This window comes from Neovison vison, chromosome 7 (assembly GCF_020171115.1).
Source record: "Neovison vison isolate M4711 chromosome 7, ASM_NN_V1, whole genome shotgun sequence".
Taxonomy (NCBI): Eukaryota; Metazoa; Chordata; class Mammalia; order Carnivora; family Mustelidae; genus Neogale; species Neogale vison.
This window is the reverse complement of record NC_058097.1, coordinates 153,361,200-153,386,124: the sequence shown is the minus strand read 5'-3', so window position 1 is coordinate 153,386,124 and position 24,925 is coordinate 153,361,200. Positions and strand designations below refer to the sequence as shown.

Sequence of the window (24,925 nt, the reverse complement as noted above, 5' to 3'; positions counted from 1 at the left end):
GTTAGTAAATGAGCATCTGTAAGTTTATGTGTACAAGAGCTGGTAGGAAGTGTATTATGAGGCTTGCAGAAAGCTAAATTTTAGTGCATAGTGTTGGAATGTTGGAAAAATAAGATAATTTAAAATACAAATTTATAGCAATAGAATCCATAATTATGTGCTACCACTTTGGTTAGCATATTGCTCAATGGTTTTATGAAAAACAATTCCGGGGCACCTGGATGGCTCAGTCAGTTGACTGTCTGACTCTCAATTTTGGCTCAGGTCATGATCTCGAAGTTGTGGGATAGAGCCCCATCGGGGGAATATGCTCGGATTCTCTCTCTCCCTTCTCCCCATCCCCCCAACAAATAAATAAATATATAAACCTTAAAAGAAAAAGAAAAACTTAAAAAAAAATCAATTCCAGACACCTATTTCAGTCCTAGATTAAAGAATAGATAATGATCCTGTGGCGGTAGCATACTGATGAAATCTCTCATTGTGAAACACACAGATTTTGGTTTTGCATTCAACAAGGCATGGCCACAGTAACTAATACCACCCAAGCCTCCTTCTACTTCATCCTCACGGGCATCCCTGGATTTGAGGTCTCACACATCTGGATCTCCATTCCCTTCTGCTGCCTCTATACCATCTCCATTGTGGGTAACACCACCATTCTCGCTGTCATCCGCACAGAGCCATCCCTCCACCAGCCCATGTACCTATTTCTCTCCATGCTGGCCCTGACTGACCTGGGCCTCACCCTCACCACCCTGCCTACAGTCATGCAGCTCCTCTGGCTCAACATTCGTAAGATCAGCTTTGAAGCTTGCTTTGCACAAGTATTTTTCATCCATACATTCTCCTTTATGGAATCTTCAGTACTGTTGGCCATGTCTTTTGATCGCTATGTGGCCATCTGCCGCCCCCTCCATTATGTCACCATCCTCACCACTAAAGTCATTGGCAGGATTGCGTTAGCTATCATTTGCCGCTGCATTCTGGCTGTTCTCCCCTCCCTTTTCCTACTCAAGCGCCTGCCCTTCTGCCGCTCCCACCTTCTCACTCACTCCTACTGCCTCCACCAGGATTTGATCCGCCTGGTCTGTGCTGACATCTCGATCAACAGCTGGTACGGATTTGCCCTCGTTTTGCTCATTATAGTGACGGACCCTCTGCTCATTGTGCTCTCCTACGCATTCATCTTGAAGAGTATCTTGGGCACAGCCTCCTGGACTGAGCGGTTCCGGGCCCTCAATAACTGTCTATCCCACATTTTGGCTGTTTTGGGCCTTTATGTCCCCATGATTGGAGTATCTATGACTCATCGATTTGCCAGGCATGCCTCTCCACTGGTCCATGTCATTATGGCCAATATCTACCTGTTGGCACCTCCTGTGATGAACCCCATCATTTACAGTGTAAAGACGAAGCAGATCCGCCATGGAATTAACCACCTCTTTTCCAAAAGAAATATGTGCTTAAAATGAAAGAATGAATTTATTTAGATTACTTAGGAGTTGAGAGATACAGGCTTATGGGGACAGTATAGTCACAACGAGAAATGGTGACTATACAATAATACCCCATCAGTTTTTTAAAACAGTATGACATGGTTCTGGCTTTTCTCAAAGTTTTGTCTGGGAGGACCTACCACCAAATGTTCTTTTCAAAAGCGATGTGGGCCTAAGTGGATTCAATTCTAGCTCATTTACCAATAGTGGGATGAGCTTCATTAATTGAGTAAAGATTTAAGTTTTGTCTTCCTTTCTGGATATACTTTTCTCCTACGGGCTTGGTTAAATAAGTTTGAAGAAATCCCTTACTTGTTGCCCCCACCACCCATTCTCACAGGCAGCTTCACTCAGATATCCAGGTAAACTCGAGGTCCACTGTACTGGCTCACCTTCCTGCAAAGATATGCTCCAATTTTCTCTTGCAAAAAAAAAGTGGCAAATCTTCCAGGAAGGATGGATACAGTTCAAGTTTCTTGGCTCTTCCAGTGTACCTAAAGAATATAATTGCAGCAGACCAAATGAACACATGTAAACTGAAGATTGGGGTGGAATGGTTAGTTAGGTCCCCCACCACTAGAATTAAGGCTCTTGTCATGCTAGAGGCCCTTTAGTGTTTAGAAATAAAACTTTAAGTTAGTTTACGTATAATATTTGTGGGAATAAGAACTCAATTTTCTGACCAGAGCAGACTCTTTTGCTTTGTTTTCGAACCTTAATGTCTTTGATGTGGCTCAAATTCTTAGGGGCAATTTCCCTTTGTCATCATGAATTCTGTACCAGAAAAGGTTCAGATAGAAGGAATATGGCTTTCCTGATCATTATTTCGTAGGAGTGAGATTGGATTTCAGACATATCAGTTTGAAAGGCAGCTATAATTATGGTCACAACTTCTGATTCCTGAACCCATACTGCAGGTTGCCAGTAGGAAGACTGGAAGACTGACTTAGGTTTGAATCAAAATAAACAGGACTTCAGTGAGAGTGCAGTGTGGCAAGGGATGCTTAGGAGACAAAAGGCAGAGAACAAGTGGGAAAAGGATGTCTTTCTACACTGATATACTTTTCTCCCTTATTTTCCCCTTTCTTTACTGGAGCCTAGAAGTTACCATGTTTCTCTAGAGAACCATGGGCCAGGTGGTATAAGGAAACAAATTGCAGAATGGGAAGCATGTGCAATCTCAGAACAGGGGAAATCAGGACCAAGAAACCCAAATGATTTTTTAAAATGTCAATAAATGTGTTAGGAGTATGGGTCAAAGAGGGCACTTGTTGTGATGAGCACTGGGTATTATGTGTAAGTGATGAGTCACTGAATTCTACTCCAGAAACCAATACTGCACAAATGTTAACTAACTAAAATTAAAAGAAGAGGAAAAAAGAGAAGGAGAAGGAGACTTTTTTTTAAAGATTTTTTTATTTATTTGACCGAGATCACAAGTAGGCAGAGAGAGAGGAAGGGAAGCAGGCTCCCTGCTGAGTAGAGAGCCCAATGTGGGGCTCGATCCCAGGACTCTGGGATCATGACCTGAGCTGAAGGCAGAGACTTTAACCCAGGAGACTTTAACCCAGACTGAGCCACCCAGGTGCCCCCCCCTTTTTTTTCAATAGACAATACAGGCTTGAGAATCTCCCAAAACATCGTGAGGGGAAAGTAAGTCATGGGATTATGCCAGATTTTCAAGTGGAGCACCTGACACCATTAATAATTACTTTTTTCTTCCTCCATTACTAATTATATGAATTTTTGACCAGCTAATAAAACTCTGCGTTCACTTTTTGGATTTCTAAAATTGGGATAATAATACCCATCTCACAAGGCTAAGAGTTTTCAATGAATCACAGTATGTAGAAGACACAGGTTTGCAAACCAAGGTGCTCAGTTTATGTGAATTCTTTTCTTCAACTCCCTTTCAAAAAATTACACTGTGGATTATGGATGGGAACATCTATGGTTCCATCATCACGAGAATAGGAACTGGGGTAGCTAGATGGTAACTGTTCACACACACAGATATTTCTACTACCTTCTAAAGACTTCCCCAAAGGGAGGATGGGTTTCTGAGGTGATGACAGGATAAAATTCAACTCAGGAAAATGAGAACTACCAGTGTCATGGGCTGAATTGTGTCCCCTGCAAATTCATATGTAGACATTTAAATCCCCTTATCTTTGCATATGACAATATTTAGAGATAGGGTCGTTACAGAGGTAATTAAGTTAAAATGAGTTCTCTAGGATGGCCTCTGCTCCAGTATGACTGGTGTCCCATGAAGAAAGGGGTGATTAGACACAGATAAACACAACCACAGCAGGAAGACTGTGTGATGACATAGGGAGAAGACAACCATTTGAAAGCCACGGAAGGAAGGCCTCAAAGAAAACCAGCATGGTGAGAAATTGTGCAAGGCCTTCAGAGCTGTGAGAAAATAAGTTGTTTCAGCCACCTAGTCTGTGGTACTTTTTTTTGGCAGCACTGGCAGACTATTCCAACACAGGGCCTATGTTTCTGTAACTGTAAAACTAAAGTCAGCTATAGAAGAGAGTAGAGATATTTGGTTACACTAAAAAAGACTAGAATTTGGAAACACAAAGAGGAATTACTGGGCAAAGTAGGTTGTTCGATGACCAGTGAATGGTCCAGCTAACTGTCCATGTTATAAAGTACAGTCTAAGTAATGGAAGACAAGGTACCCATGGACTCTAAGCTCATAGGCTTGCGTGGGTAATATCTTGGTGTGCTGCCTTTCCAGCAGCTATTGAGAATGAAATAATCTCTCAGTGAGAGCTTTCTATCAGCTGAATGTTATAGTCACCAAACTCCCAGACATCTGCCAATATTTAAGTGGAAACTAAATGAATATTAAATGAAGAAGTCTGCCCTAATTCTTTATTCAATCTTTCTGTTTCCTTTCCCTGGACAAAACTGTTCTTTCCTTTGTGTACTTGTGCATGTGTGTATGTGTGTAGCCTTCACGACTTAAGAAATGACATGTTTAGATTTCAAAATAGATTTGCATTTTAGAAAATATTTTTAGTTATTGTGAAATGTTTCTACATAAGTTATTCAGTGCCCAGAAAGTAAATGACTCTATTAGTCCCATGTCAATATGGAAATATGCTTGTATCTCATAAAATTCAGAAGGTGGTCTTCTTGATCCTTTTAAAATTATTTTAAATGAGATATATAAGAGGAAGTAGGATTGATATATCAATTTTTTAGAGATGTGAAGTGAATTGTATTAGTTCAAGCAGAAGAGAACTCAGGCTGCTGCTACAGAAAAAGGGATCTGATTCTAACTGGCACCTAAGAATCTTCTTGCAAATAATGAGCAAAAAAGCAAAGACAGAGAAAAATTGAAGCAATGAATTTGCCCTTCATCAGGTAAATAGATTAAAAAAAATGTGGTGCATCCAGATGATGGGATATTATTCAGAAATTTAAAAAAAGGAATGAGATACCAAGATAAATAAAGGCATAGATGAATCCTAAATATGTATTATTAAATGAGAGAAGCCAGTTTTAAAAACCTACATGTTGGGGCGCCTGGGTGGCTCAGAGGGTTGGGCCTCTGCCTTCAGCTTGGGTCATGATCTCAGGGTCCTGGTATGGAGCCCCGCATTGTGCTCTCTGCTCAGCAGGGAGCCTGCTTCCCGCCCCTCTCTCTCTGCCTGCCTCTCTGCCTACTTGTGATCTCTGTCTGTCAAATGGATAAATAAAATCTTAAAAAAAGAAAAAAAAAACCTACATGTTTGCTTTCATTTATATGAAATTCTGAAAAAAGTAATACTAGAAAAAGAATAAGCTAATCAGTCATCACCAAGGATTTGGGAGAGTAGGGTGCTGAATTGGTGATGCACAGAGGATTTTCTAGAGGGATAAAATCATTCTATAATACTGGAATGGTACATACATGACACCATGCATTTGCCACATCCCGTAGCACTTTATAGCAGTACAGAAAGAACTATAATGTATGTTAATTTTGATAAATACTTATGACATCAGTGATTCCCAGGATGGAATGCAGAATATGGCAAAAAAAATAGAATTCTATTACAAAATATGAAACAACTGCATTGAAGGAGATGGGTATTGCACTGAAGGATGTGTGTGCTGGATGGGTGTGGGGTGGAGTTGCCGCACTGAGCTTGCCAACTGGCTGGAGTCTGTAAGAGTAGAAAGAGGAAGAACAATAAATGCTGCACTCTGCTTGATGAAGTAATTTCTCACGGCAGTGTAATCAGCATTTCTACCAACACTCTACATGTGTGCTGGAATCGAACACCTAAGTGAATGGATGGCAGATGGAGGCAGCCAGGTTCTCACTATCCAAGTGGGAGGTTACAGAAAAGCAAGAGGAGATGGCTTGAGTGATCCATGCAACAGAGCTGGATACGTCAATATGAAGTCATGGTTAGCTCAATGTGGTTGCCTATGGTTAAATGCAGACATTTTTGTATAGACCCAGGTGAGTATATGGACACAGATTTCCTTGCTCTGCCAGCTGAGAGGGCCTAGAAACAATGATAAACTAGTAGCCACAATCACACTCATTAACAGAAACAAATAATTTTAGAAGAAATTTTAATTTATCTGACAAATCAGTATAAGAAATACGGAAGCTAAAAATTATTAGATTTTCAATGAGAACATTAATTCAATTTATATATTAAAATTTTATTCCAACATTATATTCCATACTGGAAAAATAACAGGGAAAAATATTTAAACATTTTTTAATAAAAATGCTAAACTCATCTAATTTGTCCAACAATCCACTCTTACCAGGACTGAATGTGAATGTACATGCTTGTACAATCCTTCTGCATTTGTTTGCAAAGGGTAAAACATTTGACATGTTGTTCATGTCCTAATATGGGCATTTTTATTGGTGGATTTTTATGATTATGGATTTCTAGCCTAGTATCTATTTGTATTTCTTTGCCTCTCACCTTGGGAGCAAGAGTCTAGTCATAGCTTGAATGTAAATATATGCACATACATATATGTGTGTGTGTGTGTGTGTTGTGTGTGTCTGTGTCTGTGTCTGTGTGTGTGTCTGTGTGTGTTTTACACATAGTATATTGAACAGCAGGTAATATGTGCAAAACAGAGGACTCCAGTGATAACTTTTAACCTGTAAATTAGCAGGAAAAAGTAGTGGCATCATATGTATAAAAATTGGCTAATATTATGTTACTATAGATACCACATTCATTATGCTACAGTACTGCACATGTTTTTCTTAGAAGTTATCTATCTGAATATCACTATTTGGTTTTTTTGGGGAGAGAGTGGATTTTTTTTTTTAGATATATTTATCTGAGAGAGAGAGAGAGCACATGTAAGGAAGGGCAGAGGGAGAGGGAGAGAAGCAGACTCCATTAAGCACGGACCCCCACAAGGGTCTCCATCTCATGACCTTGAAACCATGGATCTCAGCAGAAATCAGAAGTCAAATGCTTAACAACTGAGCCACCCAGGCACCCAGATGTGCCTATCAACTTGTTACTTACACATTGTCACATAAGAAATGTTGCAGGGGAAATAGATCAGTCCTTTTTCTTTTTTTAGTGAGCATACAGAAACTCTAATAGCAAGTTGATAGATTATTTTTGTATGTGTTGAATCTAAGACACAATATAATCTTGTGTTTTGTCTTTTAAAAATCAACCTTAATGAGTTATAATTTACATAAAATTAAAGGTACACATTATCAGGGTACAGTTTAATGATGTAGACAAATACTTATACCCACCACCCAATCAAAATATGAAATTTTTCCATCACCCCCAAAACTTCCCTCTTAACCACTTCCAGTCAATCCCCTCCCCTGCACTCAGCCCCAGGCAACCACTGATCATATTCTAATATTGCTGTTGCCCCAGGATACTCTATTTCTGGGGCTCTAGTTCCATGTGTACTTGACCTTTCCAGCAAATACCATATATTCTTTAAGGTTTTTATTTTTTTATTTTGTTATGCTTCATCCTTTCATTAAAAATTAAAAATTAGTGAAATATTTTTGAAGTCATTTACAAAGTATTTCTCTTAACCTTTCTAATTGTTCTTGGCAGTAGAATTGGTCTAAACAAACTAATACTTACTTTGATGAATGTGGAAATGCTTATAACATGTCATGCATTTTTCTCAAGGGTTCTAATTCATCATTTAGCTTCATGCCTAGTTTACTATAATGACATCATTTTGTTCTGTTGGCAAAATCAAGAATAAAGTTGGTATGAAAAGGTCTAAATTTTAAGTCAGAATAGTGACTATGTCAGAAAAAGATGGAGCCAAACTTGATACTTTCCCAGTCATATTGGACTTTGCTTATTTTTTAATTGCATAGACACCCAGAGACTTCTATACTCTTCATTGTATGATTTTCTAGGATTTTGTCTCATCTCTGAGACTGGACCTCAGGGAAACAAAGTGAACAAGATAGGAAAGAAAGAAGCTAGAAAAGGGGGATATGCGTGGAGTCCTTTCTGGATGGAACTTTTTGAACGACAGACATTAAATTAACCATGATCTGACAAACTATACCACCTTTAGAATCTCAGTGTCTTTGATAGCCTTAAATATAAGAGTAATCACAGTGAGGAAGCCTGAGCCTGAGGGTTCATCAGAAATTTCAGAAAGAGAATGAAAGTGAGGCCTAAAATTCTCATTTTATGTCAAGCTTCCTGACAATCTGGTCTCATCATTCCTTCCTGTACTTCTCCAGCTATAGGATGCCTTTCTCCAGACACTCTAAACTTACCTCTTCTCCTTTCTCCCAAGGAACTGCCACTCTCATTTCTCTGGTCATGTATGGGATGGCCCTTCCTATGGTTTGCCTGTTTGGTTTCATTTGATAATTCTAAGTCACAGCTGACAGCAGAATGCAGTCATCTATCAGTGGGCTATGAATCTAGGGCATAGCTAGAGGCAGCTTAAGATCCCTAGATTAGAATCTACAGAAACATGCGAGTCTGGAAACCTGGAGTTAAAGTAACAGAATTAACTTTTACAAAAATATCTTTGGTTGTTTTGGCACCTTTGCAATGCAATGAAAGAACACCATTTAAAATTATTTTTTATTTTTTGTATTTTATTTTAATTCCAGTGTAGTTAACATACAGTGTTGGGGGGGGGGCGCCTTTGTGGCTCAGTGGGTTAAGCCTCTGCCTTCGACTCAGGTCATGATCTCAGGGTCCTGGGATCGAGCCCCGAATCAGGCTCTCTGCTCAGTGGGGAGCCTGCTCCCCCCACACCTGCCTCTCTGCCTACTTGTGAACTCTCTCTCTCTCTGTTAAATAAATAAATATAATCTTAAAAAAAATAGTGTTGCATTACTTTCAGGTGAACAAAATAGTGATTCAACAATTCTTTTCTTTTTTTAAAAAGATTTATTTATTTGAGATCTCAAGCCGGAGGGGTAGAGGGAGAGGGAGAGAAAATCTCGGGCAGACTCTGTACTGAGCCGGGAGCCTGACATAGGCTCACTCCCAGTTCCCTGAGATCATGAACTGAACTGAAACCAAGAGTCAGATGCTTTACCAACTGCCCACTCAAGTGCCCCAGTTATGCAACAATCTTATACATTATTTAGGGCTCATCATGATAAGTGTCCTGTTACTCCTCTTCACCTATTTCACCCACCTCCCTCCTCCCCTCCCCTCTCGTCTCTGTAGTTAAGAGTCTGTTTCTTGGTTTGTCTTTTTCCCCCCCTTTCTTTGTTTCTTAAATTCCACATATGAGTGAAATCGTATGGTATTTGTCTTTCTCTGACTGACTTATTTCACTTAGCATTGTACTGTTCAGATCCATCCATATTGTTGCGAATGGCAAGATATCATTCTTTTTATGGCTGAATAATATTCTATTCTGTGTGTGCATGTGTGTTATTTTTATATATTCATCATCAATTGACAGGCACTTAGACTGTTACCCTGATTTGGTTATTGTAAATAGTGTTGCGATAAATATAGGGGTTCATACATTCCTTCAAATTACTGTTGTTGTATTCTTTGGATAAATGCCCAGTAGTACAATTCTAGATCATAGGGTTGTTCTATTTTTAAGTTTTCATTTTTAAAAAAATTTTAAAGATTATTCATTTATTTGAAGGAGAGAGGGAGCATGAGCAGCGAGAAGGGCAGAGAGAGAGGGAGAAACAGACTCTGCATTGAGCAGGAAACCTGACAAAGGGCTGGATCCCAGGACCTTGGGGATCATGACCGGGGATGGAGACAAAGGCTTAGCTCATTGAGCCACCCAGGCACGCTTATTTTTAAGTTTTTGAAGACCCTTTATACTGTCTTCCATCAGTTTGCATTCCTATCAACAGTGCATGAGAATTCCTTTTTCTCCACACCCTAGCCACAGCAGTCAGATAAGAGAAAGGAATAAAAGGCATATGAATTTGTAATTCCATCATATCATTGCAGATGACATGATGCTATATGCAGAAAACCCTACAGCTCCATCAAAAAAACTGCAAAAATTGATAAGTGAATTCAGTAAGTTCGCAGGGTAATCAATGCACAGAAATCCACTGCATTTCTATAGAGTGATAATAAAACATCAGGAAAAAATTACGAAAAAATCCCATTTATAATTGCATCCAAAATAATAAAAACCTAGGAGTAAATTTAACAAAATAAGTGATAAACTTGTACTCTGAAAACTAAAACAACAATGATGAAAGACATTGAAGATACCACAAGGAAATAGAAAGATATTTCATGCTAATGGATGGCAAGGGCAAATTTTGTTAAAATGTCTATACCACCCAAAGAAATCTACATGTTTAATGTAATCCCTACTGATATGCCAACAGCATTTTTCACAGAACTAGAGCAAACAACCCTAAAATTTGTATGGAACAACAAAAGACAAATAGTCAAAGCAATCTTGAAAAAGAAGAATAGAACTGGAGGCATCGCAATTCCAGCCTTCAAGGTGAATTACAAAGCTGTAGTAATCAAAACAATATGGTACTGGCATAACATTTTAACATGATACATTAAACAGCTTTATTTGTGTGTGGGAGGATTACAGGGTCTATTTTAAATTGGTTCTAAACCTAGTTTCAGAAAGTACAACGTATACCAGAGACGGAGGTAGAGAGAAATTTCTAAGCTCTATAAGGGAAGGAACACGTCTTTTTTGTCACCACTTTATCTCTAGGGGTTAGATTTCTGTTTGATCCATGCATGTGCTCAATTAATGTTCTTTGGTTTTGGATGAATGGGTTTGAGCAAAATGCGTATTTATCTAAGCACCAGTTTTTCTTTTCTTTTTCTTCTTTTATTTATTTTTTTTGCACCAGTTCTTTATCTTTAAAAAAACAACCTTAATACTGAGTGGGAAGTGGGGATTGTGGGAAGTGATTGAAATATTAAATATAGAGTGTTTAGTATACATATGCCTCTCATAAGTCTTAGTTCCTTTCTTTGAAAATACGAATGTGAAATTTCTACATTATTTCGAATGTCTGCAAATAAATAACCAGCCAGACAAAAAAATACGAATATATGTAAGGGGCATGCTTTCCTTTTTAAAAGATTCTGCATCCTGGGAGGGAGATTTGTATGTTGTTTACATAACAAACAAGATTTGTAATCTTTGTCACATTCAGCTGGGAGCCCTGGTGGCTGAGCAAGTACCAGAGTCAGTACTGGAAGCCTCCTTTAAGCTAGTTAGTATACCCTCCTGCTATTGAGATCAGGTACCAAAAACTCAAGAGAATATAATCCATTTCACATCCCCATTTCCTAGAGTGAAGAGCTTAGTAGGTTTCCCAGAACACCATCCAACTCTTGATTACTTTTCACTTATGGGAAGAGTTATGTTTTCATAAGAAATCCTTCCTACATTCCTGCTCCAGCTAGGTGAGATAATGGAAAACCTCATGTAACACAACATTTAAAAAATAACATCAATTCTTTATAGTGCTGTATCACAGACAATCCACCCTCGCTGGTACCCCACTTCAGTTTTTTTGCTTGATTATGCAGAACCTTCATCAGATAACATATTTTAAAGTAACACCATTTGCATAACACGTGAGCTAGGATCCCCTTTGATTATAGAGGAAAGTCCCCTCCTACTTTATCCTTTGTCTAAACTCTGGCTCTTTTCTGGAAGAGCATTCGGACAATGCCATGATGGATCTCTTTGGTCTTAATGCTATAGACAATAGGGTTGATAACAGGTGGAAAAAAGAGATAAGCATTGGCCATCATAGCATGAACCAAAGGGGAGACATGGAGTCCAAAGCGATGCACCATAGATAAACCAATCATAGGCACGTAGTAAGCAAGCACAGCACAGACATGTGATCCACATGTATTGAGTGCCTTCCTCCGCCCCTCCCCAGTGGTGATACTCAGTACAGTGTGGAGTATCAGCCCATAGGAAACCACAATAAGTAGTGAATCCAGCCCAAAAGTGGAGGTAACAATGAAAAGCCCATAGATATTGTTGATAGAAACATCTCCACAAGGTAGATGGATAAGGTTGGGGTGGAGGCAATAGGAATGAGAGAGGACATTATGGCCACAGAAGGGCAAGTTCCTTAAGAGCATGGGCAATGGGGCCATGAGAATAATACTTTTCAGCCCCATGATAATTCCTGTGCCAAAGATACGGGGAAGGGTGAGGATGGTTGTGTAGCGCAGTGGGTTATAGATGGCCACAAATCGATCCACAGACATGGCCAGCAACACTGCTGACTCCAAAATGGAGAAAGAATGGATGAAGAACATCTGAAAAATGCAGGCATCAAAAGTAATCTCAGTGATGCCAACAAGGAAGATGCCTAGCACTGTGGGAAGAGTAGATGCAGAGACACCAACCTCAGCCAGTGCTAACATGGCAAGAAAGAGGTACATGGGCTGGTGCAGGGCAGGGTCTGTTCTGATGACATGAAGAATAGTGCCATTCCCAAGGAAGATGATAATGTACATCAGGCAGAAGGGGATGGATATCCAGATGTGCTCTGTCTCCAGCCCTGGGATGCCAACCAGAATGAACGTTGTAGGTAAGAACTCCAAAGAGCTATTGGAGTTCTTCATGTTGAAATCTCATCCCATGGGACCTTAAAAATTAGAAACAAGCTAGTGAGATCACATTATAATGAAGAAAGACTTCTGGACTCTGTGGAAGGGAAGAAGAAAACAAAGTTTAGAGATTCAGGTGGCCATAGGTCTCCTGCCAGAAATTGACAAGATGGCCACCATCAGGAAATGCCCAGGATTAAGGGGATTACAGTCTCCATCAGAGTAAAGTTTAAAGCTGAAAGAAAATTATCCCTCTAAATTGTACTTCACTTTGGATATGCCAAGGGAAAAATGTCTGTCTTGTCTTGCAGTGCCGCTGCTTTGGTCTCAGAAAGCTGCTGGGGAGAAAGGCATGTGTAGGCAATCTCAGTTTTAAGGTATGGACTAATGTCAGGAATAGGTGGACAAAGATGTTGATAAATATGAATGTAACACAAGCAGCATAGTACATGAAAACAAATATCTCTGGAATGAATGTAGACATGTGGAATAATTGAGGTCCAAAGCAAGGCTAACAAGTGGCAGTGAAGAGCCTGGAGCAAATGGTTGGAAAATAAACTAGAAAACAATGGGGTATGAATTCACCCTGGGTTTAGCTGTTCTGTGCTTTGAAAGGACTAGGAAGCAACTGAAAAGATGATGTGTAAAGGATAGAATGAGTCAAGAACCAAGGCTGAAGGATTTGCATGCAGACTTTAAAGTTCATGAAAATATTCTGTCACCATAATATACACAATTTCTTAACTTGCAGCTCTCCAGGACAACTTACCTGATCCATTGGACCTTCTTCCTGACTCAGACACACCTGTGATACGCTGCAACAACAACACTGGAAACCTAAACAGACTTTCAAGGAAGATTCTCTTGGGCAGGGGAGGATGGCACCAGAGAGGAGGAGAAAAACACCTCTCTAAAGTGGGGATATTTTAAGTTCAGCTCTATCTGGGATGTCACCAGGTGTCACAGTAGAATTCTGGGCTGACAGGGCAGGAAGAACCTCTGGAGAGGTATTTTCAATTAATTCATCCAAACACACACACACACACACACACACACGTGCTCCTGCTCACACACTTGCATATGCAATAATTTCCACACATGCTGAAATCTTGTCTTCATCTTCTCTGATGAGGATTCCTCACTCAGCCACTGCTGAGCTTTAGGGACCTCACTATTATATGCTGGTTGTTATTTAGTTCTTTGCAGGTTAAGTCAAGAACTAACATGAGTAAAAATTAATATGTACATGGGTGACTTATTTTATTAAACTCATTGCATTAGCTTTACAAAGGTGGAGGAGTTTACTACTACAAGCACAGTTATACAGCATTTTGTGGGACAAGGGCACACAGACATCACCAACTTCCTACTGATCCCATTAAACAACTTGTCAGGGACAAGTTCTTGACCTTAAGACGTGACGACACATGTTGGAACGTCCCATGGCTGGGGACTTGGAGGACACTAACATTTACCAATAGCTATGGAGAGCTTCTTTTCTCCCTTCTCTGCCCAAAGCCCAATGCATCTTTCTTAACCTTTACAGTGGACCGAAGTTGGTCTGCCTCTGGGTCCAGCAGCTGTTTCTCCTGTGTGAGGCCTCATTACACTCTTGATTCCACTGCTGCCTATTTCTAGTTTATGCCACTCTGATGACTTGATATTGGAAGAAACAAATCTTGAGGGAGACTTGCAGCTAGGGTCTATCCTCTCCTGTTATCAGCAGCCTTCTCTGGCTCTCCTTGTGCTTCTCTCTCTCTCTCTCTCTCTTTCTGTTTTTATCCTTTTTGCTTCTTTGCATCCTTTTTGTCCTGGTCCTTCAAAATCTCCCCAGCCAAGCAAGGCTCCTTTAAGAGCCTTCAAAGTCTCCTTTAAAATTGTATTAAAAGGCAATAATTCCCCTCAGCTTCAGATTCATATGACAAGGACATTTCCAGTTTGAGGAGGAAAAAGGGGATTGTTTAATCCAAAGCCTAATGTAATACACAGTGGAACACCGCAGGTCAGCAGAGAGAGAGGAGAGAACAGCACAGTAGATACTACATTCCTGGAAGTGGGCAGAAGTGGAAGTGAATGCTGTGTGCAGGACAACTCTACCTACTTAAAAATTAGGAAACTCCTTTATTTTTAAAGACAGAGGTGTTGATACGTACCTCAGAATGGCTCTGAGCATTGAACGGGAACCTTTAGCAACCAGCGACTATCAGCATCCCCACACTTCCTGCCTCCTTTCTCAGTCAGTTATCCTCAGAAGGGATCAGTCCAATTCAAATTGTCCCTAAATTTCTATTAATAATGATCTTTCCTGTTGGAGAGGGACTGGTTCCCCGAGGAGGAGTGCCCAGATAATTTCATCACTCCTTCTCAGGGGCCCTTAGAGGAACCAGGCAATGGCAGAGTCAAGACCTATTTGAGATGAGCATAAACATCTACTACAAGAATAAAATAATTAATATATGTAAATTGTTTATAAAAGGGTCTGACTTATAAAAAGTGCATTATAAGGGTTAGCTATTATTCTAACAATTATAGAACAATTTGTATCTTGGAGAAATAATGTATTAATTTACTTACAATGGTCATCGGCTGCCACTTTTATAAACATGTAGATAATGAGTAAGGAACAGGGCACAGAGGTTATGGTATTCATAAAATATCAAAAGTGTTTAATAAAAGGACATGATGAAATTCAAGGGGTTAAGCTCTTGTGAGAAAGGTTTCAGATTGGTTGGGGGCAGGGGAGGGGAAGATTGATCAGAAAGATCACCAGCATAAGATGACTACAGAGAACTGGCAGAGCGAGCCTGTCCAGACCAGGGTTAAAGAGAATTTAAAATCGCTGAACCAAACTTGAGTTTCAATTATTTGTGGATGGCTGGTTCATTGGCTAATTTTCTGACCAGCAAGGGGAAAAAAAATCTATCTATCTATCTATCTATCTATCTATCTATCTATCTATCTATCTTGGCTTCAAAATCCACCATGACTCATTTTTATAGGACTTTTAAAAGTTCTTAAAATAAACTTCTTGTGCTGCTGGTTTAACCAGAGAGAAGAGAGTTTTGTGTGATTGGTGTGTAAATGCATTAAATGATATGTAGGCAGATGAGATTCAGATATGTATGAAGTCAGCAGTGAACTGACAGACTCGGAGAGAATGCAGGGACTGAGTGAGACATGGCCTTATCAAAGTCAAATAAATCTAGTGTAAGTAAGGAAATAAGGAATTGGAAGTTAAGTATCTGCAGTCAGAAAATAGGCTTGTAGAGGTCAGGAGACACCATGGAGTGAGCAACAGGGAATTGAATTAAACCCACTGACACTGAAGATGAGAAGCTAGATAGAATGTATTTATTAACTATTTTTCTCAAGTAAGGACACCCCACACCTTTCTCAGAAAGACACATTTCAGATTATTGCAACTAATGGAATGGGCAATATTTCCAATGTTTCCATGAGAAATATTTACCCTCAAATTTTGTTTTCAGTTTTGTTGCAACTTTTATATAAAAATCTTGCTGAGGTAAATATATTTTAGATGAGGCACTGGGATGGAATTATGATTTTAAAAGTGAAGGCTATAATTTTCTACCAAAAACCCAGAAATTACATAATCTGTATTTCTTTCTTTCTTTTTTTTTTAAAGATTTTATTTACTTATTTGACAGACAGAGATCACAAGTAGACAGAGAGGCAGGCAGAGAGAAAGAGAGAGAGGGAAGCAGTCTCCCCGCTGAGCAGAGAGCCCGATGCAGGACTCGATCCCAGGATGCTGGGATCATGACCTGAGCCGAAGGCAGCGGCTTAACCCACTGAGCCACCCAGGTGCCCCTATAATCTGTATTTCATATAAGGCTGAGAATGTTGGAGTGTCAGACAAAGTATACTTTTGGAACTCCATATATCACATAAAGTTTTTCTATACCAAATTGAAATGAGTGAAATCCTAATACTTTACAAATGCATTTGTGCCATGTGTAAGAATTTAATTTTATGTAAATTATGTGCATTTTAAAGATGAAAATTTAATCATGCATTCTCTTACTTTAGCCAAAATGATCTATCATATATTTATCTATCATTTTGTCTATCTATCTTTAAGATAAAAGCTTCTTTTAAAAAAATCCTTTTCATTTTCCTTGCTTTTGTTTTTTGAAAGCATTCTGTAATTTTGCTTTTGACAAAAATGAAAATGCCAGCAATGGGACAATGAGATACCTGTTATCTTAAAAAGGAAATCAGGTCTTTTGGACCTGATGAGGTTGGCTGGACCCACGGGGATGGGTTGCGATAGATTAAAGCAAATGAACAAACCAACCAACCTAGAACAAAAGCAAAACCAAACCTATTTTCAAACTTTCTTCCAAATGCAATCATATCTCACATACCATATCTGAAATATTACCATAGTTTTTCTATATATGATTAAGATTAAACCACACATGCATTTGCCAAGAATCTCCCCAATGTTACTGGGAATGTTTAATTAAATGCATGTGCTGGGACTGAGGATGGATTTTGCATTGAGACCACTGATGTTTTACCAAGAAGTTAAAGGGCTTAGCATCTGCCAGGAGCATATCTTTTGACTTTAGAAAAAGAACCTGAAAAAGTAAGAGTGGGAGAAAAATGGTAGTCAATGCAGAAAACAGAGGGGAAAAAAAGAATACTAGGGATACAGTGTCATCAAATGGGATTCATGCATAAAGAAAATCACAAGGTCAAGGAAGTATTTGTTGACTTGTATTAATTCACTCAATGATTAATTTGTTCATCACCAAGCATTTATCAAATAGTATATTCCGAGTGAACAAAAAGACATCGTCCTACCTTACTGAACTTCATATGTACTGGATGTAGGAAAATAAAACAGTACAAAACAGTATAAAGACAATTACTTGATTACAATTGTGATGTACGGTATGAGACAAACAACAAGAATTTGAGTGGGGGGACAGCTCCTCTCATGAGAGGGAGAGAGACATTTGTAAATCCAGGTCCCTACAAGGAAAACACACCTCTCAGAATCTGCCCCTCCCATGTTTCCCTACTAATACTCCAGGTGCAAAGACTTCAACTTAGCACGTCTTCTGTAATTTCACATTTTAAATTCTCAGGATGACTAAGAATATTTAGCATTAGCAAATTATGCTCTCTACTTTCCACTTCATCATCTCAATGTCCATGTACAATAGATTTTTTCAATGAGGGCTTTGGATGAAGAATTAGTTTTATTCCTCCCTTCATATTCCTCAAGAACAATACAGATTACTGATTTACAAAATTATTTCTTCTGGGCTTATTCTCAATTTTAGGGCTTTGTTCTTAGTATCTAGTTTGCTTCTAATTGTTCTAAGGTTTGAACAGTTTTTTAGTGTGTATATATATATATATATATATACGCACATAGCTGTATACATATAACTGTATATTTTTATAATGAAGGAAAATGTGGAATGCCTTATTTTTTTAAAATAGGTCAAGGAAGAATTCCATTTGTTCTTCTCTTCACCATCACAGTCTCTACCAAAAGAAGCTATTATTATTAACAATGTAGCATGTATTTTTGAATACATAAACTGATATTTATATGATTAAATTGTTTTATAAAAAGTGTTATCAAATATGTGAGTGTGAACCCTGATATCTCTTGCTTAAACTTTGAATGCTTATCAATCTGTCTTTTTTATGCTGTGGAATACTCCATTTGTGGGCTGATATCAAGTCATTTAACTATTTACTTATTGATGGCCAGTCAGGGTTCTTTTTATTATTACTATTATATTATTTCAAACATAGCTGAAGTGAAGATTCTTTTTTTTTAAGATTTTATTTATTTGCCAGAGAGACAGCCAGAGAGGGAATACAAGCAGGGCAAGTGGGAGAGGGAGAAGCAGGGAGCCCGATGCGGGGCTCCATCCCAGGACCCTGGGAACAAAACCTGAGCCGAAGGCAGATGTTTAACAACTGAGCCACCCAGGCACCCCTGAAGTGAAAATTCTTATTCAAGTCTCCCTGTTCATAAACAAACCTCAGAGTATAAATCTAGGGCAGTGCTAAGAACTGGAATTTCTGGATGAAAGAGTGGATGCATTTTTAAGCTGACACATGTAACAAAGGAGCTGACAAAATACTATACAATAGAGATTTAGATTATGACCTCTTGTGTATGAAATATGAATTCTCAATACATTCATCAACATGCAGCCTTATCAAGCTTTCTAACTTTGAGAAGGTGATGAGCGTCCTGTGCTTCCCTGGACCACTTTTGGTGATGAAAAGGACTGGCTCGTGGATGACATCTCACTGGCCTTAACCCTGTTATTGCTTTCTTGGAAGAAAGAGTTGAATTAACCCCTGGCGAATCTGCTTTGTCTTAACACTGTAGATGATGGGGTTGAGCACAGGAGGCACCAGAAGGTAGACATTGGCCAGGAGTAGACGGATTGCAGGGGCCGCATGCTTCACGAAGCGGTGCACCAGAGCCACGCTGATCATGGGCATATAGTACACAAGCACGGCACAGATATGTGACACGCATGTGTTAAGGGCCTTCCGCCGCCCCTCCCCAGAGGTAATGCCCAGCACCGTGTAGAGGATCAGTATGTAAGAGAGGACAATGAGAAGCGAGTCCAGCCCAAAAGTGGAAGTAACAATGCAAAGCCCCAGAATGTTGTTGGGACGTGTATCTCCGCAGGGCAGCTGTATTAGATCTGAGTGAAGGCAGTAGGAGTGGGAGAGGACATTGTGGCCACAGAAGGGCAGACGTTTCAGGAGGAAGGGCAGTGGGAACATAAGTATCACACTCTTCAGTCCAAGTGTAGCACCAGCAGCAGCAATACGGGATCTGGTCAGGATGGCAGTGTACCTCAGTGGCTTGTAGATGGCCACAAAGCGGTCCACAGATATGGCCAGCAGAACTCCAGACTCCATGATGGAAAATGAATGTATGGAGAACATCTGCAAAAGGCAGGCTTCAAAGCAGATCTCACTGGCACCAAAAAGGAAGATGCCCAACACTGTGGGCACAGTAGATGCAGAGACACCAAGTTCTGCAAAGGCCAGCATAGCTAGGAAAAGATACATTGGCTGGTGCAGAATGGTGTTTTTCCTGATCACTGCCAGGACCAGGCTATTGCCCACAAATGCCACGAGATATATGGAGCAGAATGGGAAGATAAACCAAGGGTACAGGGCTTCCAGACCAGGGAAACCAGTTAGCAGGAAATATTTGGGGTTGAATTTACTGCTGTTGAACATTTTCCTATGGAGTCTGAGTATTTTGACCTAGGTGGGTGCCAGAGACACAACCTGGGGTGAGACACATGAAGTTATTAGAAGCTAAGAGAGCCTGCAATTTCCTCTGCCTCATATGATCTGCCAATTTAGGTCCCTCTTCTCATCCATGACCAGTTCATTTTGGTCTTTGATGGGAAACAAAAATGTGGAGTCATACTTGCAAATAAGCTTACCTCTAGAATAAGGGAATCTGGTAGAATATTTTATCACTCATATTTAAAACTAATCTCCACTGTGGTTTCACTGTGTTTATCTGGTAGGAATTGAATGTTTTCCATGTTTCTATCAAGACATGGCATTGTGTAGTTTTAAAAAGACATCATTGGAAAGACACTAACACAAAGAAAGCTATAATCTGTCTAAATTCCCTGTAAAAGAATGTTGGATTTTAAGTAATCACTGGGTACAGGGGTTAGAATAAAACTACTTCAAAGTTAGTAGAGAATTGCTCAGGAGATAAAGATTCTAAATGTCCATATCTGCCACTCTGAGCAGCACTGAAGAATGTTCTCCACTGGAGACACAGACTTATGTAGTTTTACCGGATAAAACAGCTCTAAAATGGTCTCAGTTCTCCATGTTCTTTCTACAGCCTTCTGGATAATCATTTTGGCTTTTACCCACAGTGGGGTAGAGCACACAAAGGTTAATGAAGAGAAATACTTTGCCCACTGGAATTCCTATTAACGGAAAGAAGTATTCTGCACAATGGAGAATTGCTTTCCCATTGTCAATCCACACACAGCATGCTTAATCAATACTTACTGTGGTCTGTGGGAAAGACGGGCAGTAGTCCCAGAGTTGTCCCTTCAGACCAAGTATTTGAAACTGCACATATAAAAACAAAAGCTTTTTATTAAAAGATTTTTTTCTTATTTATATATTTATTTATTTGGTTGGTTGTGGGTGGAGTGTGGGAGTGAGGGGGGAGATAACTGGGGGAGGGGCAGAAGGAGAAAGAGAATCCCAAGCAGATTCCCTGAAGAGTGTGGAGCCTGACAAAGGGCTTGATCTCATTACCCGGAGATCATGATCTGAGCCAAAACCAAGAGCTGAAACCAAAAGTTAGACACCTCACTGACCCGGGCACCCCCAAAGCAAGTCTTTTTATTCATGATGGTCCACTTCAATAGTGCTGATGACTTCTGAAAGCCTGTCTGGAAAGCCAACCTATATAGGAAACTGATTTTAAAATGGCTGGTGCCCCTGGCACTTCAAAATGGTCTGGTGGAGTGGAAGTCAGTGGCATCTGAACGTCATCCATTAATTTAAAATAGTAAGAGGAATGGTGATTTTTGTTCCCCTGAACTGTTTAAGATAAAGGAAAACTCTTTACATCCCATGCAGACATCCTTTTTGAATGGCACACTTTTTAATGACAACAAAACTCCTGTGAAATCTACCTGCTTAACTTGACTTGTCTGCAAATCCTGACACACCCTAACTCCTCTTTTCCATCCTGGTCATTCTTATGATTTTTGTTTTGCTTTTTGTTGTTGTTTACTTTGTTTTTCTTTTCTGCCTTCCCTTTCTTAAGTACTTCAGCATATAGCTCAACTAAAAGTTGTATTTTAAAACAAATGCAGGGATGCCTGAATGGCTCAGTTGGTTAAGCCTCTGTCTTTGGCTCAGGTCATGATCCTAGGGTCCTGGGATCAAGTCCAGCATTGGGCTCCTTGCTCAGTGGGGAGCCTGCTTCTCTCTCTGCCTCTGCCTGACACTCTGCCTGCTTGTGCTTGCTCTCCTTCTCTCTGACAAATAAATTAATAAATAAAAATCTTAAAACAAAAAACAAATACAACCTGCACTGTTGTTTGAGAGCATCTGCTTCAGATGTCAATCCTGTGATGTCTTTCTCATTTGGGCATGTGGTTAACCACTTTCTGCAGTAGCACCTTCCCCTAATCTATCACTCTGTCCCCTGTATTTCTGTTTAGTTTTTTGTGTGCCTTCTCCTAATTGTTCGAAAGCTCTTCCAAAGAAGACATGGAGCCTATATTTTGAGCATGTCAACAGGGCTTAATAAAAGGGAAGGGGTACAGGGAGGCAGGGAACAATAAAGAAGGTACATATTGATGTATGGTTATTTAGTCTAGGCTGGGAACTTGGGACAGGAAGCCAGGGAAGAACTTTGTCTTCTTCTATCAAATGAGAGCCTCATTGAAGACAGAAAAATCATGGAATATCCCTTTACTTCGCTGTGTAGGAATTTAAGTAATTAAAATTTAACTACTGGGTGCCTGGGTGGCTCGGTGGGTTGGGCTGCTGTCTTCGGCTCAGGTCCTGATCTCAGGGTCCTGGGATCGAGTTCCGCATCGGGCTCTCTGCTTGGCGGGGAGCCCGCTTTCTCCTCTCTCTCTCTCTGCCTGCCTCTCTGCCTGCTTGTGATCTCGCTCTCTGTCAAATAAATTAAAAAAAAAAAATTAACTACTTAAAATCCATTATTGTAGGAAATCAGAGATCGATGTTAATGAAAGAGGTGTGTGCATTGAGAGGGAAATATTAGAATAGGAGGTTAAAGCCTAACATTTGGTAGGGAAAAGGTAATTCTTACTTAGAATTTGGTAATTTTTACTTAGAATTTACAAGGAAAAAAACACATTGATTTAGTATGATGTATCAGGTACTGTGGAAGGGTGCCCTATGTTATCTTTGTATAGAGGTGATCTAACTTATCCTCAAAATACTCAAAACGACCTATTCAAACATATATTACAACTTTGGAGAATGAGGAATTGGCATTTTAAATGACTTGCCAAATCACACTGGTAAAACTGTAGTTAAAAAGGAGAGAAAGGAAGCTTGAACAAAAGAGATACAAGGAAGACCGTGGTAACAAATGGGATGGGAGAGGTGATGAGTAAGCTAGATGGGGAGGAAGGACCCTGAAAAGCACAGGTCAGGGAGGAGCTGGGTTTAAGACTGACCAGGCCCTACAGGCTATGTGGCTGCCTGCCTGGGATGGAGAGGACAAGGACTATTGATTGGCATGGAAGGTAAAGGAGAGGAGAGTGAATAGGTTTGAGAAAGAAAGATTTAAAAAGGAACTACATACCTAGTTTTAAAAGATTTGGATTTCGGGACAAAATGGAGGTTTTCCTGCCAGTTTTCCTGAATCAACAGAGAAAGGTTGAATAAAAGAATCAAGTATTTCTCTGCCACAGTGAGGATTTCTGGATAAAAGACTGTGTCCTACCAGAAGGGGTCTTTTTCATGATATGAGTGAAGGGGAACATAAAACCTGTGCTGGAAATAAGCTGTATCTCTGAAAGAAAACCCTAGGTTCTGCTCACCTGAACAGATTTCCCATCCTCCTGATCCCATAGACTGGACTTTCAGGCCAACTCACTCCTCCTTTATGCAGGCCCACCTGCCCTTCAAGATATCTGGTCTCAGACCTGGTCTCTAGCTCACTACCTGGAAGCAGGAGCTGACTGGCCTTCTTAGTTATCATGACTTCAGAACTAGCCTTTTCATTCCCTCAGTTTTTCCAGTCAGTCCCTTGGGTGACACAGGCAAATCAGCCTCAGAAGAATTTGCATCCTGGAGGCCTGTAGGAATAATTGGGCCAAGAGCAGAGGAGCCCAGGACATGCCTTCTGGGGTAAAGAGAAGTCAGATTCTAAGAAAATACACAAGATGTGCATGAGTGTGTGGGTGTGTGGATATACATGCCTATGTGACCATACTTTTATGTGCATTTGCAAGTGTGTAAGTTCATGTGAATGTGCATCTGAAAACATGCGTGCACATGTGTGTGCATGTGTATGTGGATGTATGCATATCCACATACCCTCATGTAGAATTCTATTTGCAAGTTTGCATGAATCTATGAGCATGTATATCTTCCCACAAATTTATTTACTATTGAATATACATTCATGTAGGTGTCGATATGACAGAGGTATATCCTTGAGTCACTAACCCAAGGAAAGGACCCTCATATCTGAATATAAGGTGGAAGTGAATATCCATTCATGTCTGTATATGTGCACGAATGTCTTGCATTTCTCTATAATTTATGTATTGTATGACAGTACGTGGTTTCTTAAAGATACTTCTAAAATACTCTGATAATTGTCTTATATCTAAACTTTATTGGTCAGTGACATTACTGTGTACTTTGGGGACAGCAGAAATTGCCTTGTACTGAAACAGGCAAAATATGATCTAAGAGACCTGTTGACTTTGCATCTTGCACTCGGATCTGGGGGTTCTTTCCTTAGGTTATTGACTCAAGGACATACTTCTGTCATATCACTGCCTACAGATCTGACACACTGTCAACCCCATTTTTTCCTCATCCTGGTTATAAGTTAGGGTCTGTTTATTTATTTGTTTTGAGAGAGAGAGTGAGAGAGAGCACACATAAGTTGGGGTTGCACAAGGAGAGGAAGAGAGAATCCTAAATAGACTCCATGCCCAATGTGGAGCCAGACTTAGGGTTCAGTTTCACAACCCTGAGATCAAAATCTTAGCCAAAATCAAAGGTCAGACACTTAAATGCCTGAGCCACGCAGGCATCCTATAAATTATGCTTTTATGCCTCCCCTGGACTTAGTTCTGTCCCAGACTATGATATGGACCAAAAATGCAACACTGGAAAATTCCCCTTAGATACACACTAAAGTTATCCCTGATAAGTGTATATTATAGAATTATTATATTTTAAAGAAATACACTCATTTGTTTAAAGAAATAAACTCATTTGTTAATCCAAAGAATCTGAAGTGAAGATTTAAGTCTCCACATCATCAGAGTAACTTATCACTAATGATATTATTATGGAATTAGAGTTCTACCAAATCAGTAGAGGAGCAAATATAAAAATCACTTTGAACATGTAAACATTTAAGTAAAAAAAATTATAATCATTTTTTAATGTAAGAAAGTAGTGGGTGTATATTTATAAGTATATACATGCATAGTAATGAGCATAGCCTTTTTTTGATTTAACAGTAGAGTCAAGTCAAAGTAAAGTGGGTAAACAGAACTTGCTCTGTGGTATGAAGGCTTAATAAAGAAGCATTAACTCGTTCCTTATTTTGAATCACTATAGTTCATTGCCAGTGTC

General features: G+C 39.6%; 2 protein-coding genes and 1 pseudogene across 2 annotated transcripts; 1 reads left to right on the top strand and 2 right to left on the bottom strand.

Moving 5' to 3' along the window:
• The first annotated feature begins 381 nt into the window (after window positions 1–381).
• Window positions 382–1,475, top strand: LOC122914191 (olfactory receptor 51Q1-like). The gene has a single exon (XM_044260821.1). It carries the CDS (start codon window positions 522–524, stop codon window positions 1,473–1,475), a length of 954 nt encoding a protein of 317 aa, XP_044116756.1. The 5' UTR covers window positions 382–521.
• A 10,139-nt stretch (window positions 1,476–11,614) lies between these two features.
• Window positions 11,615–12,568, bottom strand: LOC122914190 (annotated as a pseudogene).
• A 6,306-nt stretch (window positions 12,569–18,874) lies between these two features.
• On the bottom strand, window positions 18,875–19,813 carry LOC122914189 (olfactory receptor 51I1-like). Its single transcript, XM_044260820.1, has one exon. It carries the CDS (start codon window positions 19,811–19,813, stop codon window positions 18,875–18,877), a length of 939 nt encoding a protein of 312 aa, XP_044116755.1.
• Between the last annotated feature and the right edge of the window lie 5,112 nt (window positions 19,814–24,925).

What these genes read in the sequence shown, in the direction of transcription:
- LOC122914191 (XM_044260821.1), top strand. Translation starts at nt 522, where the DNA reads ATGGCCACAGTAACTAATACCACCCAAGCCTCCTTCTACTTCATCCTC.
- LOC122914189 (XM_044260820.1), bottom strand. Translation starts at nt 19,813, where the DNA reads ATGTTCAACAGCAGTAAATTCAACCCCAAATATTTCCTGCTAACTGGT.